General features: G+C 40.3%; 1 protein-coding gene across 1 annotated transcript in view; it reads right to left on the minus strand.

The window, feature by feature from the left end:
• Positions 1-1352: 1352 nt before the first annotated feature.
• The window catches only part of egfra (epidermal growth factor receptor a (erythroblastic leukemia viral (v-erb-b) oncogene homolog, avian)), a 58948-nt gene continuing 42577 nt past the window's right edge, over positions 1353-17723 (minus strand). Inside the window, exons 14-28 of the mRNA XM_060868236.1 lie at positions 17524-17614; positions 16587-16744; positions 16412-16450; positions 16107-16251; positions 14534-14656; positions 13631-13729; positions 11344-11529; positions 10057-10212; positions 9322-9397; positions 8197-8343; positions 7924-8021; positions 6666-6833; positions 4320-4361; positions 3348-3441; positions 1353-2789 (exon numbers count right to left, since the gene is read on the minus strand). Coding sequence (XP_060724219.1) covers positions 2431-2789; positions 3348-3441; positions 4320-4361; positions 6666-6833; positions 7924-8021; positions 8197-8343; positions 9322-9397; positions 10057-10212; positions 11344-11529; positions 13631-13729; positions 14534-14656; positions 16107-16251; positions 16412-16450; positions 16587-16744; positions 17524-17614 — 1981 coding nt within the window. The 3' untranslated portion in view covers positions 1353-2430. The remainder of the gene's footprint in view (positions 2790-3347; positions 3442-4319; positions 4362-6665; positions 6834-7923; positions 8022-8196; positions 8344-9321; positions 9398-10056; positions 10213-11343; positions 11530-13630; positions 13730-14533; positions 14657-16106; positions 16252-16411; positions 16451-16586; positions 16745-17523; positions 17615-17723) is intronic.

Genomic DNA, 17723 nt, shown 5'->3' on the forward strand with positions numbered 1-17723 from the left:
ACATGAGCTAAATCATTTCATTCAGGAAATCAGATCTGGTGAGAGAAACTACAGAACCGTGAGATACACTTCCAATAAAAACTCACTGCATAAACAGGACGTGACTCAGTTTCAGGTAAAATATTAAGCACCTCGACGCATCTCGCTTCTGATTGGTTAGTAACGTAATGATTCATTTCGTAGTTCTGATTCACTTCTGGTTTATATTAAATCTGATTCTTCTAACGCACGAGCTCGTTCGAGTCACACTCAGTATTAACGGCCTTAACGGAACAGACAAGAGGTAAAAAGCTGTCATTTTTCCACCACAGGACTGTCTTCAGCACTCGAGTTTACACTCTGTTGTTTTTCTGACTGTGAGTCTGATCTAAAATGAGCCTGGAGTGTTTTAGATGTGTGTTTTTCTCTGTTGAGAACCTTTCACAGAATTTTAGTGTTGAAGATGGATCTTTAACGAACAAACACTCTCAGAGAGCAGAAATGTGTTTGATGTCAACATTTACTCTGAAGATACAATCATTCATTCATTCACTCATTCATTTTCTACCACTTGTCCGCACTACCTCGGGTCACGGGGAGCCTGTGCTTATCTCAAGCGTCATCGGGCATCAAGGCAGGATACACCCTGGACGGAGTGCCAACCCATCGTAGGGCACACACACACACTCTCATTCACTCACGCAATCACACACTACGGACAATTTTCCAGAGATGCCAATCAACCTACCATGCATGTCTTTGGACCGGGGGAGGAAACCGGAGTACCCGGAGGAAACCCCCGAAGGCACGGGGAGAACATGCAAACTCCACACACACAAGGCGGAGGCGGGAATCGAAGCCCCAACCCTGGAGGTGTGAGGCGAACGTGCTAACCACTAAGCCACCGTGCCCCCATGATACAAACATCAGTGTGGGAAAAAATCTAATGAGTTTTTGTTTTTTTTTAAACTTTTCTATGAATATTTTGCCCCATATATTCTAGAGGAAAAACAAAAATACTTCTGAAACACTACAAATTAAATCCAATAAATTCCCGAGTGTCTACGTTCATGTGCGCTTCATATTTACACCGCTGTGGAGTGAGACATGACAGATGCTAGAAAAATAAATCAGAACAGGAACATGCTGATAATAAGACGAAAGGATCATCTGTGGATCCATAATTTGTAGTAATTTAGACATTTTGTTAGAGTAAATAATAAACACACATCATGCTACATCACATCCCCAACCACCGATTCATTTCCTCTTATACCACACCTTCAAGTCTTATTCCTTATTTAGTAGACGGATGTTTTTTAAGAACATCCTGAGCAAATCAATGTGATAGGGAGAAATGATCAAACGAGACCTGTACAAAAGACACACTTTATTTAGTTTACTTTTTAAAAGTAATAATTATAGTCGAGAGGGCATACATGGAAACGTCAAGGAGCAATATTATCAATATTAGCAATATAATCTTATTAAGCTTTTTTTTTTTTTTTTTAACACAAAAGCTGAAGAAAAGAATCTTACTGTACACGATCACATATTTCTCTTCGAGCCTCCTTTATGTTTTTCCGTAGCGCAACCTTTAAAACATTTCTAACAGTTTGACGACGACTGAGTGCAACAACTTGACGAGACAAGAACTGATGTACAGACCAGACGGGGAGGACAGACGCGTGACCGTACACGGCTCGTATATCATACTGTAATAGACGTGAGGAAGAGTGGAGAGAAAACCACGGCCGAGTTTGATCCTGCTGTCGTGTGGCTTCGGTGTCCAGCTCAGAGGATGCTAGAGGGGAAGCTGGATGCGCTAATGGACAAAGTCTGGACGTACGACACATGATGAGTAGAGAGTCTGATTGTGAGACGGTTTGAAAGAAGGCAGCGTCACGACAGGTTTCTTTAAGTCTGCTGTTCGATTGTTTTTTTAGAGAAATATTATCGATTTAACCTTTTTATTCAAACCTACTCGGATGCATACAAAAAAAATGACATTATTAAGTGTGATGTTCTGAACTCCACACGTGTACAATAAGGTTGTTGTCTTCTCTACAGAGCCGCAGTCAAGTCTTTTCCCAATCGGTATAAAACCTCAAACAGGAAGGAAATGGACAAGGATAAAAATACAGAAAAAAGTCTTTTAAAGTCGGTTCTGACAGAAAATGAACTAAAATGAAGGCTACGGAAAAGAGTTGGCCCTGGGAGTGAAATAAGCAGTGATTCGAGTTTTTTCTCGAATCCTGTAGGTAGTAAGACTACTTCTGAATAGGTTTAAAATTCTGAGACGTATCGATGTGAGTCTGTCACAGCTTCCATCTCCAAAGAAGTTCATGGTAGTTTAAAGCCTCCACCAAAGCACTGCGGTACATTGCTACGTTCTGCCATTGTAAGTCCAATCAAGTGGCTTTTACAGACTCCGCCCCCTCCTGACTCGTGCTAGTGCACCTCCACGCCCATGTACTCAGAGTTCTCGGCGGCCGGGAGGTGACCGTTCGGCTTGGTCCCAAGAGGAAAGAAGTCCTGCTGGTAGTCGGGGTTGTCCATGCTGTTCTGCGCGATGTAGCCGTGCCCGTGCCCGTTCAGCTGCTTTTGGCTGGACGTGAAGGGGGAAAACGGCTGAGATTGGGAGGTGTTTAGGTACTCGGGGGCGGAGTTAGGAGAAGTGACGGTGGCTGGGTTTTTGAAGCAGTTCAGGTACTCCTCCTCTGTCTCGTCCAGGGCTGAAGACGTCGGGTGCTGATAGATGGGGTTGGACATGTCCGAGACCACAGAGCTGCTGTTCTGGTTCATGTATTCTGGTTGGAGAAAAGAGATTTAAAGAGTTTTAATGAAAGGGTCACGTCCACCCAGGACATTTTATCTCCACACCAGCAGAGGTCCCCATCCCCTGAATATTATATATAATCAAGTCAAACTTTAATTTGTTTGTGTAAGTCCTAAGTCTTATTTTAAAACTTTAACATTAATGCCAGGTTCTTGACTTCTGCCTCATGCCCCCCCCCCCCCCCCCCACACACACACACACACACTTTATTTAAACTATTTGTTAATGACCTTTATGTCCTTGATCATGGATTGCGTCAAACTCATATGATCTGTGTGTGAATGGTGACGTGTGTAGACGATATGATTCACAGCGGCATCGTTAAACGAGCGCCATGACGACACGTCTCTCCGATAGACTGCTATGTTAGTAAATGTGTAAGAATGTAGACCAGTTCAGCATCATTCCATCCTGTCGTCCCGTCTAAACCCAAACCCTGATTGATTAGTCTGAAAAAGGCGGCACATAAAAAGCATGCGCATACTGAGCGGTGACATCCATGAAGACATGACCTTTGACCCTTGTTTACCTGGAGCAGGCTGGAAATCTCCATCCAGGAAGCGTTCGGTGGGGTCGGGGATGTAGCGCAGCATGATGCTGTTCTCACGAACGGGGACGAGAGCCTGAGACGGACACGAACACAGCAGCGTTACTCACTAATACAGATGTGGAATCCAGAGATACCTGAGGAACTAATGCTATGTAACAGATATTACATGCGTGACAACACCGAGGACCAGTTACTCAAAAAAAAAAAAACAGACAGCAAATGTGTCTTAGAATGAGAAATAAATGAGAATTAAATATTGCTTTTAAATTGAACATGAAAAAAAAACCGCTCCTGAATTTAGCGAGCACAATTGTGATTTTATTCATATCTTCTTCTTCTTATTATTATTATTATTTACATTTATGGCATTTGGCAGACGTTCTTTATCTGCTATTTATTTATTTATTTATTTATATATACATTCATTCATTCAATTTTATCTATATTTTTTGTATCTATATATTTCTTAATTTAAGTTAAACATTGAGATTTTATTTATTTATTTATTTATTTATTTATTCAATTTTATCTATATTTTTTGTATCTATATATTTCTTAATTTAAGTTAAACATTGAGATGTTATTTATTTATTTATTTATTTATTTATTTATTTATAAATATTATTTATAAATCATTTTTCTACACATATTTATTTATTCCACCTTTGACTCATTCTAATGGCAGATCATTTGAGAAGTTTTCAAATCTTTACTCCTAGAATTAATTCTAAGCAAATGTAAACTTTAAAACGTGGCATCGACGTGGTTTTACTACGTTAGGAACACGTTCAGAAACGTGTAAAGTAAACGTGGCATCTGAAATAAAACGGGAAAGAAATCAAAGCTTTTCTCCCATGTCACTTTTTGGTGCTGGAACTTTACAAACCCCGAGCGGAAGAGAAACAAACTGTACAAGAAGCGCTCAGGGGCTTTTTAACAGAACTCACTTACCCCGTTCCTGTTCTGGCACGAACCGATGCTGCTGTTCAGGCTCTGAAACAAGAACAAGGAGCACGAAGAGGTGAACAATCGCAAGAAGATTTGACCTTTTTTATTCTCTTTACCGTTTAAAACCGATTCCCTGCAAAGAACTGCTAGAGAACTGTAAACGTTGTACTAACTCGTGACAAACTCGTGTTTATTTCCACTCTGCTGTTGACTGTTAAACTCTTACTACTGTGATCAGCTGCTGCATGCAATAAAATAACAATCGAATACGTTTTTTACCTTTTTTATTATTATTTTTATTTGTTTACACACACACATGAACACATATTTTATATTTACCATCAAACTGCATTTTATTTTGCTGCGATAATTTTTTCTTTTTGGTCATTTTTTTTCCTCTCTCGTTTTATTAGAATTTTTTTCTAACGATTCTTGTTCGTTTTTCTTTCTTTTTAATGATGCATTTCCTTCCTTTTTTCTATTTCCTTTGCGTCAATCGCCAACAAAACCGTAAATTTGGGTCTGTAGATGGGTGCGGTAGCGGTAAAATATTCAGGATAGTTAAACAAACATCAAGAAGCTTTTTTTTTTTTTTTTTGCCTTGAAGGCTTGAAGAGTGAAAAAAAGGAGCAATTCTTTTTCATTAATTCTTGTTTTTCACAAGCTGTCATTTTTCAGCTAGGATTTTTTTTTCAAATTCTGCTTTATGTCTCAGCTTAATATGTTCAGGCGTAATCTCTGTATTTTAATTCATTTCATCCAAATCCAATTTCCTGTGTCTTCACATCACCTCGTGATTGTGCTCTGTGTCATTGTGAAATCTTATGGTTGTGTTGTGAGGATTACTGCGGAGTCTGACGTATATTTCTAACTGTACTCTTTGTTAGGAGTCGAACAGCTCTGTCAACATTTCCTTTTGTTCTCGGCCGAGCCAAACTTGACGGATGACTAATGACAAGATAATAACTCGTCTTTTTCGAGCTCGGCTTTGCGTTACGTGCGTGTTTTGAACAGAAGCGAATCGAATTTCCTGTAAAGTTGAAGAAAATCGGCTCACTATCAGCAGCTAAACGAGAAAAGGTCATGAGGGTTCTTTCTCTTGCTCTCTCTCTCTCTCTCTCTCTCTCTCTCTCTTGCTTTTTAAGAGGTAAAAGCTAAATAGGCTACCATGTGTGAAGATGAAATCCAGCCCATAAATGGCTTTAGCTTGAAGTCTGTGTTATATAAACTCCTGCTTCACACAGAGTCCGTTTTTTCCCCCTTCAGCCAAATGGTTGTGAACAAGACGTTTCGTCTGCAAAGGCAATCACACTTGAAAGGTTGGAGGGAGTTTAGCGAGCTCTCAGCAATGGGCAAGAAGCCAAAACGCGATGAGGCCATTTCTGTGATTTTTTTTCAGTGCACAGTGCTCATTAATCAGCAGGCACCTGGGAGGAAGCGGGGCGCAGAGACGGCAGCACACGAGTGAACAGGAAACGGGCGGAAAAGTAAAGTTAGGCCAGTAGAAAGCAGGCCAGGTAACAGATCTGTTTCTGCAGCAGGGGCTCAAAGTAGAGCACTCATACTTCTATACTTCAGTAGTTCATTACCCGAAGCTACCCTAGTGCTCTGTTACTAAGGGCATGCATTACAGTGTGGATCCTCTGGTTATGGTTACTCTAACGCTGGCAGCACGGATCCTTTATTACTATAAAAACATGCAGTATAGCAATCTTATTACTGCTTGGTATATTTTCACTCCAATATCCTTTATTCTTATTATAATGAATGAAGTGTGATGTATTGGTACTTTATTACTACATACTGTAATATGCTGCATTATAAAGTACTCAATTTCTTTACAATGTGGTGTAATGTTACTGGTACGGAGTGTATACATGTATAATACTGTCTCTTAGTACGGTATAGCAATGAAGTGTAGTGTATTGTGACTCTATCACTATATACAGTAGTATGGTACATTACTGTTACTCGATTATTATAAAGGATGTATCATTAATCTATTACAATAAAGTCTTGTGTTACTACATAGTATGGTGTATTAATACTCTGTTACAATGGAATGTAGTTATTATTACTCTATTACTACATAATATGGTGTGATATTATTGTATTTCTCTAAAATGTGTACTGTTACTCTGGTACAATGGAGTCTTGTGTATTATTACTGTATTACTAGTAAGTGTGTTTCAGGACTACTTGACTACCAGGCAGTATGCAGTATGTCCATTACTATAAAGCTAAACTTTATTATACCGTCATAGACACCATACTGTTTAGCGAGCATAGCAGATATTACCCATGCTTGTATGTAAGATGTGTCTACTATGAGTGTGTGCGTGTTATTACCGCAGAGTGCAGTAGCTGTGTACGAGACGTGCTGGGGCTGCTGAAGAAGCCGTGGTTGGGCAGTAAATACTCATCAGCATCCACGGCCTCATCCAGATCCACCTCGCTCATCAGACTGCGGTAGAATTTGTTGTCTGTGGGGCTCGGCAAGTGCATCCGCTCATCACCCTGCAAAACAAAAATACTAAAGATGCACTGCATTTTGGTCTGTCATGTTATTCACCTGTCTACCCTGGCTAAACTTCAATACTATATATCCATCCATCCATCCACCCACCCATCCACCCACCCATCCATCCACCCGTCCGTCCATCCATCCACCCATCCATCCACCCATCCATCCACCCACCCACCCGTCCGTCCATCCACCCACCCATCCATCCAACCATCCATCCACCACCCACCCATCCATCCATCCATCCACCCAGACACCCACCCAGCCATCCACCCATCCATCCACCCACCCACCCGTTCGTCCATCCATCCACCCATCCAACCACCCACCCACCCGTCCGTCCATCCACCCACCCATCCATCCAACCATCCATCCACCACCCACCCATCCACCCACCCACCCATCCATCCATCCATTCACCCAGACACCCACCCATCCATCCACCCACCCACCCGTCCGTCCATCCATCCACCCATCCATCCACCCACCCATCCATCCTAACACCCACCCACCCATCCATCCAACCATCCACCCACCCACTCACCCATCCATCCATCCATCCACCCAGCCACCCACCCATCCATCCGCCCATCCATGCGTCCATCCGTCCACCCACCCGTCCGTCCATCCACCCACCCATCCACCCACCCATCCATCCATCCAACCATCCACCACCCACCCACCCATCCATCCATCCATCCACCCATCCATCCATCCACCCATCCATCGACCCATCCATCGTCCGTCCACCCATCCATCCGTCCAGCCACCCACCCATCCAACCATCCATCCAACCATCCATCCATCCACCCATCCATCCATTAAATTCTGAGTGAGTGCAGATTATTGTCTATAAGAGCAGCCCTGACAGTGGTTATGGCTGCACGGTGTATATTGATGCACTGGTTCTAATATGTTGTTGCTTTTGAGTAAAGAAGCCAACCGGGAAAGTCGTGCTTCAGAACAAATTTTCTCAAGAAATAAGTGCCGATGCTCCATAAACTGGTGATAAATCCATGTCTTACTGCATAGAATGATAAAACAGCTAATTTAACAGTAAAAAAAAAGCACAATGCAGCTCACCTGAATGACCAGGTAACGTTTTGGATCTCGTGCCATCTTGGAAAACTCTGCGATGAGCTCCCTGAATCTTGGTCTGCTGTCTGCGTCTATCATCCAGCCTAAGATTAAAAAATAAAAATACAGTATGATATTTAGGACATCTATTTAGTTGGTAAAGGTACGTTATGGTATGCTATATCATGGCATTTCACCTTCAGATCATATTTATATCGTATCACAACATTCGATTCCTGTCTCAGGAGACGAGACACACGCCAAACCTTCAACACTTACATTTCACCATGATCATGTAGACGTCGATGGTGCAGATCGGAGGTTGAGGGAGTCTCTCTCCTTTCTCTAAGACCCCGGCGATTTCACTGGCAGGAATTCCGTCGTAAGGCTTCGTCCCGAATGTCATCAGCTCCCAGACGGTCACACCTCCAGAGACAATCGCATAAAAGTTAATAGAAAAGCACGTTCCCGAAGACCTCGTTAGCTAACCGTACGCTGACCAAGCAACTTAATAGTGACTTGAATGTATTCACTAATAATACATTTGACAAATATCCTCTTATGCAGTGGTCCCCAACCTTTTTTTTCGCCGCGGTCCGGTCACTGTTTGATCATTTTACCGCGGCCCGCTGGGGGTGGCTTTAAACATGCCTTTTTAACTCACTACAACGCTAAATCAATGAGAACCCTGAGCTTGTTTCTTTGCAACGAGACGGTTCCATCTGGGGTAATAGGAGACAATGACACCCGAAGTGTGTTGCTTATGTCCAGTTTATTCCGTTGTTTTGTTTTGGTTGCTGTCACTGCAGAAAACCCGCTTCACACAGACAGGATGTCAGAAATGGCAATAGGGATTTAAGTGCTGTGGTGACAATCTCAGTGTATTCCGCCATGACTTTAATCCAGAACACCGGCAGAGATTCTAACTTTCTAACGACGTCTGTTTCGTACTCATTTTTGCTAATTTGTGGGTTAAATTTGAGCAAACACAATATACACGTACACCAAGCACTGTTAAACATGAGAAAGTACCGGTGAACAGAGAGAAGAGCGATACAAATCTTCTCTCCACCAAAGATACAACGCCACTGCCGCTTGCAGCCGCTCAGCTCCAGACGTCACCTAAACCCGGCCCGATATCACGATATTTTGCGCATGCACGGTATTGGTGCGGCTTTAGGTGACGTCTCTCAGCTCCCGGTAACCTCTCGTCCATGGAAAGTCGCACAAATACACCACAGTAAATAAAATGGAAATAATTTAATGTTCCTTGAGCGGCCCGGTAGCATTTGGTCCACGGACCGGTACCGGTCCTCGGCCCGGGGGTCGGGGACCACTGCTCTTATGCATACACAATTACGCTATTTTTTGCTATTTTCTACTATGGAGAGATTTACTTCTTACCATAACTCCATATGTCACTTTGATGCGTGTAGGTCCGGTGAAGGATGGATTCAAGCGCCATCCATTTTATCGGCACCTTAACAGTGAGAAAAAAAGAAAGGTTATAAACAAGTCCTTAGGTTCCACCACTTTAGAATTAGTAGAAGAGTCTTGCAAAATATTTGCAACAACCTGCAATATTTATAAATGATATAAATGTTACGTGTTTAAAATGAAATGATGAGATTTTGGTTTAAACAACATGTTTGGGAACGTTTCCCGCCATTGTTCGAAGGCTTCCTGAAATATATTGTGTTTCGGGGTAGGGAAATTTTTCCTTTAGGTTCAAAGATAGAGACATAACATTGAAGATAATATTATATATTTATATATATATATACATTTCACAAAGCTCTCTGTGCTTCTCTATTCATTCTCAGGTGTTAAAGCAAAGCTTCAATCCAAATCCAAAATCTATCCATTTAAATGTCGTGGCTAGTTTTACTATTTTCTTAGCATTTTCTGGTTTTAAAGATGAAGATGGAAGAAAATTCCTTTCAGATGATGTATTTGGAGTCGGAAAGTAGTTTTGTGGTTAAAACGGAGCTGAAGGGATGTAATGGAAAGTGAGAAATTTTAGTGACCGAATGTTAAACACTACATGCACTACATGCGCTACGTGATCAATAACATCATCCATGATCATTATTCAGCATAATTCAGATCATCCATCAAGACTGTATTGTACGCGCTCACCTTCCCCCCGTCCGCGTGGTACGCTTTCTCATCAGCGTTGAGGAGTTTGGCCAAGCCGAAATCGGTGATCTTCACATGCTGAGGAGTTTTCACCAGCACGTTGCGTGCGGCCAAATCCCTGTGCACCAGGTGGCGCTCTTCCAAGTAGTTCATTCCCTGAAATAAGCAGAAAAACACAATTTCCATAAAGGGCAAAGGATGTATGAAATGGGGAATGGGAGCAGCTGGTTTTCCTTTACAATATGTGTTTTTTTATTTCATTTGTGCAAAAAAAAATTCTTGTCATTACACACTGATGATTGATGAGATGTGGATTAATTTTTATGGATATATATATATATATATATATATATATATATAAAATGCAGGTCAAATTCATATTTGAAAATGTAATAAAACATCCAGCGTGTGCTTTAAAGAATTCAAAGAGACATTTATTCACTGGGGAAATCAAATTCTTTTTTCAAGGCCTTCAGGGAATTCTGGCAAATGCTGATGGATAGTTTTATCCGCCTTCCCGTAGAGTTCATCTCAGCGCATCAGACGTCAGAGCAGGAAAGACAGATGCCATACCCTGGGATGACGACGATGAAAAACTGCTGCGATAATCGTTTTTTATTTAATGAGTCCTCATGGACCGATGGAATATAGCGCAATAGACAAAGTCGCTAGAGAAGAATGATGGACTTCTGGGGAAAATATAACTACTCTGATTTTGAACTTGTGTATGTCATGGGAAATAATTCTCACGTGTCTAATGTTTGCATCCTCATTCACATGCCTGGGTTAATTTGAATGTACAAATGTGCGTCAGTATGGTGTTTAATGCAACGCAGCCTTTTTTTTTTTTTTTTATTTAAGGCAAAAAATTCTCAAGCAGGGATCAAAAGAATACTCATAAGCCCTAAAAAGTCAAGATTTTCCTTTCTTAGTGCTGGGGAAAGGGATAAATGTTATGTGAATATATAAACAAAGTCATAACCAATTAACCAAAAAAAAAAAAAAAAGACAAAATTAATCCGCAGAAACATTAAAGGTCATTAGAGGTTCATTATTAAGACTCAAGATTTGTTGTACAAGTAAAAAAACTTCCTAACATTCCCATTTTAATATTTTAATTTGAACCAAGTGTTAAAACACAAAAAAGTAGACAACCAGCCAAACCCGAGTGTGTGTATTTGACTCAGACTTTTGCACCCTACTGTAAGTGATAATTAGCTTTTGGTCTGGCTCTTGTTCTACCTTCATAATGGCATTTATAACTAAGATGGAGGCCGTTTTCCGTACCTTAGCAATCTGAACACACCAGTTGAGCAGGGGCTGCGAGCCAATGTTGTCCTTGTTCGCCTTGACGTAGTCGAGCAGGCAGCCATAGGGCATGAGCTGGGTCACCAGCTGCACGTTGGAGGTCAGGCAGATGCCCAGCAGGCGGCAAACGTGCGGATGTTCCACGCTCGCCATCACATAGGCCTCCTGAAAGCACAGAAACGCTCGCGAATGACAATTTGAAGCAAGCTAGAGATTCTATTTAACCCTTTTTATCAGCAATGCTGATGTTCAAATCGACTTTTCAATCAGTCTTCTTCTAACAAATAAATGATTTCATCGCCGGATATAAAACAGATATAAAATAAATGTTTTTAAAAAAAAGTGTTTTAGACGTGTGTTTGTCCCTCTGTTGATAATCTTACACTGAATTTTAGTGTTGAGCTGCTTTTTAGATGAACAAACACTTGCAGCATCTCATAGAGCAGAAACGAGTTTGATATCATCATTTACTCTGAAGATACAAACAAAAAAAAGGAATACTATTCTGTTACAGCAGAATATTTTTTGCTCACTGGATTATTTATCAAATTATTGTCATACATGGATGACACACTATTTTTCCACAATACAGCAGAAGGTAGCATCTCCCGCTAGCATCACATCCCCTCACCTCACAGTTAAACATATCCATAAAGCTAAGCAGGTTCAAAAATATTAACGGGTATATTATTGTTAGCTTGTTTGTATATTATTATATACTCGTTTGTTTTTGTCTGTATTCATGAACTCGACAAGCTAACTAGCTCATTGCATTACATTAGCAAACACTCGTTAGCCTAGTTGGCACAGCTGTATCTGTAGTCGTAGGCTTGCTAACGAATTTATCTTTTGTTTAGCTACATGCTAATATTTGAGACAAAAACTAGATTGTTGTGGGCTGAAAGCACTGGAAATTTGGTGGTGTTTAAAAAAAACGGGCTGTTAATAAGGAGCTAGCAAGAAAGGAGAGAGAGAGAGAGAGAGAGAGAGAGAGAGAGAGAGAGAGAGAGAGAGAGAGCGGGGAAAAAACTGCTAGCATGCAGTAAGACAGTAATTATAACCTATGAGGCTGTGCGTGTGGTTTAGCACGAATCTTCAGAGTAACAGTGGTGTCATGCTGGAATGCAGCTTTACCGGAAAGCACACGGACAAATGAAAAAAAAAAAAAAAGCTTTAGCCTTAGAGACCAGGAGAAGTCACTTTCTGGAAAAGACTTAATGCTCAGCCAATACAAATAACTGCTCCTTTCCCCTCCACTCATCAGGGAGTCGACGGCGTGTGTTGCAGATGTTCCTCATGCACCTCATGTCCTCATTCCTACTTCTGTACGTCTGATTTCTTCTAATAATCAGAAGGCTGTCGTGTTTACATATCAGACTTATCTTCTTAAAAAGATAACTTATCGCTCAAAACACATCCTCTTACTCAAAGCGGATTTGCTTTGAACCTAATACGTTTTTTTTTTTTTTTTTAATATATATATATATATATATCTTCAGGAAGACCTTTCCGCTTTTAGGGTTCAAGGATGACCGGAAGTCACTCCGTCCAGGAAAATAAACACCTGCCCTTTTCTAATAAAGGGCAGGTGTTTATTTTCATTTATGGGCTAAATGAACTGTCTGAGTTTTCAAATGCTGTGAATAAAACATTCAATTTTTCAATCTGAGATTTCAGATGTTCAGCTGGACGTATCGTGAGCTAGTTTTTATTTTTTTGTTTTTTTTTAAATTAGCGTGTCATGAGGCTTCCGTTTAAAGTATATTACTATCATAAACTCATCATCATCATCATCATCATCATCATCAAGTAAATGTCCTTCACGGCATTTCGGCACCGAACTACACCACAGTCAAAGACACTAAAATCCGTGAACCTGTATTCGTCATTCATTCATTCATTCATTCATCTTCTACCGCTTATCCGAACTACCTCGGGTCACGGGGAGCCTGTGCCTATCTCAGGCGTCATCGGGCATCAAGGCAGGACACACCCTGGACGGAGTGCCAACCCATCGCAGGGCACACACACACTCTCATTCTGTATTTTTCACTCACTCACTCACTCACTCATCTTCTACCGCTTATCCGAACTACCTCGGGTCACGGGGAGCCTGTGCCTATCTCAGGCGTCATCGGGCATCAAGGCAGGATACACCCTGGACGGAGTGCCAACCCATCACAGGGCACACACACTCTCATTCTGTATTCGTCATGATTTTAAAAATAAATAAATGAATAAAATAAATAAATTAAAATAAACTCACATCTAGGATCTCTTTGTTAGCTTTCTGCAGCGTGGCTTCTCGCAAAACCTTAATGGCGACGGGAATCTTCACGTCTTCTCCTTCAGGGACCCATAAACCCTGCGTCAAGAAATCTGATTAAACTTCATATAAACATTCATCATTTCAAAAACATATAAACAGCTTTTAGGAGCATAGGGACAGGAAAGAGAAGCGTGAAGCCGAGAAAATAAACAGCTCCGAAAAACAAACAAAATTTTTAGAAACAGTCTAAAGTCATTACTTATGAAATTAACGTGATTTTTTTTTAAATTAAATTCTGAATGCTTTTCCATCATTATTTTATTTTCCCAAAATGACATGAAATTCCCATCGCATAAAATCCTGATGTGTTTTATTCCTCTTATACCACAAAAACTGGCCAATTCTTTTAAATTACAGAGTGACACACTTTAGATTTAATCCGTTTATAATTACATTTATTGATTTTTAACTGACAGATCAGAATCAAGATCGTAATATATACATCATATATATTTATATATATATATATATATAGATTGTTAAAAATTACAGAGGGACTATATCTAAAGCAACAAGAGAAAACAAATAAAAACAAATGAAAAAATACTAAACTGAAACCGTAAAGATTTTCACGTTTCAAATAAAATATACTGTATATGTTAAATGCCTCATTATTTTTCATGTTTCATTTGTACTATATATCTGTTATTCAGCACTTCCTAAATCACATCTATTTTGTATCTATTTTTACTATAAAATAATTCAATAAAGTGAAATAATATAACTGGACATGTGTAGAAATGGTATTTAAAAATGGGTTAAAAAAAGAGTTGTATAATATCATGTGGTTGTTGTATCGCATATGGGTCACGTGATCTCGGAAACAAAAGGGTTAGTCACCTTATACACGGTGCCGAAAGCTCCCGAGCCGAGCACTTTGATCTTCTTGAACTCGGTCTCTTTCAGGACGCGCAGCAGCGCCTGGTTCGGAGCTTCTCCGCTGGGAGTGAGAGGCTCCACTAACTAAGAACACACACACACACACACACACACACACACATACACACACATCCTGTCAAGAAACATCTCTACACACTCGGTGAGGACAACATCCTGTCTTGATGTGCTGCTTCCTCTCCCCCGATGAACGATACAACACTCGGCTTTGTGTAGAGAGAGACGTACTCGTGTCCGTACTTATCAGCCTTCAGATAACAGATAACGTCTGCGTACGGAGCAACAAAGCTCTTCTCATTACTAATCACAGTCTGACCCACTCACACCACCACGCATTTACACACACACAAAAAAAAAAAACACATGCTTTTAAAAGAGCTTCCAACAATATATCATCTAGCTTTACAGCATGAGTGACATCTAAAGAACCCGAACACACAGATCCTCTTTACATGTGTGCAAAAATATAATATCATTTAAGCAAATTATATTTTTTAGAAACATCACAAAAACATCTTTTTTTGTGACATTATTTCCTTTTTATTTCATTTCACTTATTATTATGATTAACAGGATTACTACATATTAATAAACGAACTTCAAGCTTCAGATGAAAGCATATAGTCGTTATTCAGTCATTATTATTATTATACGCTACACACTTTCACTATGCACTATGTACTCTAGTGTCGAGTGTATGAATATTTGAAAATAAATCACCCGACTTGGGCTCATTTAAAAGACATTTCCAAGACGTCTAGTAGACTGGAGTGCAGGGCTGTCAAGTGTCACTCATTTGGTTCTTTTGTCACGTTCCCCCGCCACACATCGTATTTCTCACGCAGAAAAACCTTTTGACTATTTATCATATATTTAATATGCCACAGCACCCAAACTGTATCGTTCCGCACCGCTGTTTCTATGGAACCGGGCAGGAATCAAGCGCGTCTCCCCTGGAGTTTTTAGTTGAGTCTGACACTTATCAGCCAATCAAAAATAGAGGCTACAGAATAGCCAATCAGAAAATGGCACTGTTGTATTTGGGTAAGATTTAACGCAACAACGAATGAAAAAAAAAAACATTCATTAGCGAGGGTATTTTCGATGGTCGGTTTGAAACAGCTTGTCTCTGGACGAGACATTGTCCTCACTCATGACCGTAAAAATGGCTGGGCTTGAGCCGAACTGTCACGCTTGTCACGCTTGTCACGCTTGCCTGTCTTCAAAACTTGAGAGCCCTGAGAGTGTTGTCGGCCATTTTGAGAATTTTTTCTCGTAACCCCGCGCCTTTTTCTCTAAGTAAGCAAACCTGTTGTGTCCAGCTTTCCACTCTTGCTCTTTTTCAGCTTCGCCCCTTTAATAAAACTTAGAAACATGTCAACTGCTGTCAATCAACCGTCTGAGCAATCAGAGGAGAGAATGTAACAGTGCTCAGTGCTGTGGCGTAAACGGTGTACTTTTTTTTATTAAAACCTCAGTGTTTGTGTTTGTGTGGGTGTCAGGTGTTGAGCCAAACCTCTCTCTCCTGCAATAATCTGCGCAGCGTTCTCTTCCGCTTGATCTTCTGTCTCCTTAATCCCACGGCGATGGCCAAGCAGATGATGACAAAAGCCAGGAGTCCTCCGACCACACTGGCGGCGATGATCGACGTGCTTGTGTCACTGAGAGACCAAAAGAATTTATCTATTTATGACCAGAATACTGTTGTTTGAGAAAGTTTATCTATCTATCTATCTATCTATCTATCTATCTATCTATCTATCTATCTATCTATCTATCTATCCATTTATTTATTTATTTATTTATTTATTTAATTCTCACCTTGTTCCTTTGCACTCATGAAGATTTGGTCCTGTACATCTAAAAAAATAATGAAGAGTCATCAAAAAAAAAAAAAAACACATACAATATGCAGCAGGCAGGAGAGAAGATCTGATCTAATCTAAGCCAAGGTGGGATTAGCAGAAGCTGGAGATCAGCAGGTGTAGCTTCTTACCCCTGGGTGCAGTTGGGGTGGCAGAGCTGGCACACGTGCATACTGTCAGGATATTTCCATACCAACATGTCCTTCTCCCCCGGGACACCCTGCGGGCAGCGTGACACACAGTGTGGCCCGTCTTTGTAGTTTGCGCACACCACACACATGTCAGGACCCTGCAAAAAGACATAATTCATGCTAATCTAACAGTAACACTACATGTTGTCCATCTAGTGCACATGGAACTACAAGTAGCATGTTGTTGTATTGTATTGTTGTTGTCTGTGTTGTTATCTTGTGTTGTTGTTTTGCTGTTATTGTTGTTGTTATTGTGTTGTTGGTATCTTGTGGTGTTGTTGTTGTTTTGTTGTTGTTTTGTTGTTGTGTTATTATGTTGTTATCTTGTGTTGTTGTTATGTTGTTGTTTTTATGCTGTTGTTGTTATTGTGTTGTTGGTATCTTGTCGTGTTGTTGTTGTTTTGCTGTTGTGTTATTGTGTTGTTATCTTGTTATCTTGTCATGTTGTTGTTATGTTGTTGATGTTATTGTGTTGTTGGTATCTTGTCATGTTGTTCTTGTTGTTTTGTTGTTGTGTTATTATGTTGTTATCTTGTTGTGTTGTTGTTATGCTGTTGTTGTTGTTGTTATTGTGTTGTTGGTATCTTGTTGTGTTGTTGTTGTTTTGCTGTTGTTTTATTGTGTTGTTATGTTGTTATCTTGTTGTGTTGTTGTTAGGTTGGTTTTATTATGTTGTTGTTGTTGTTGTTATTGTGTTGTTGGTAACTTGTCGTGTTGTTGTTGTTTTGTTGTTGTGTTATTGTGTTGTTATGTTGTTATCTTTTCATGTTGTTGTTATGTTGTTGATGTTATTGTGTTGTTGGTATCTTGTCATGTTGTTGTTGTTGTTTTGTTGTGTTGTTGTGTGGTTGTTTGAGTTGTTCTTTACTCCACTTACAGGCCCGGAGCAGGTCTGAGTTCCATTCAGAGGCTTGCACTCAGGGTCACACTCCAGACACGTCTTATTGACCTCACTCTCACGTGGCTCGCTATAGACACAAACACATTTCATTATTTTGCTGTATGTTGTATATTGTTGTAACTCCAGATTTGGTTCTGGAACATTCTGTAAGATTATACAGATACGTCCGAATTACT

Source organism: Tachysurus vachellii, chromosome 1 (assembly GCF_030014155.1).
Source record: "Tachysurus vachellii isolate PV-2020 chromosome 1, HZAU_Pvac_v1, whole genome shotgun sequence".
Lineage (NCBI taxonomy): Eukaryota > Metazoa > Chordata > Actinopteri > Siluriformes > Bagridae > Tachysurus > Tachysurus vachellii.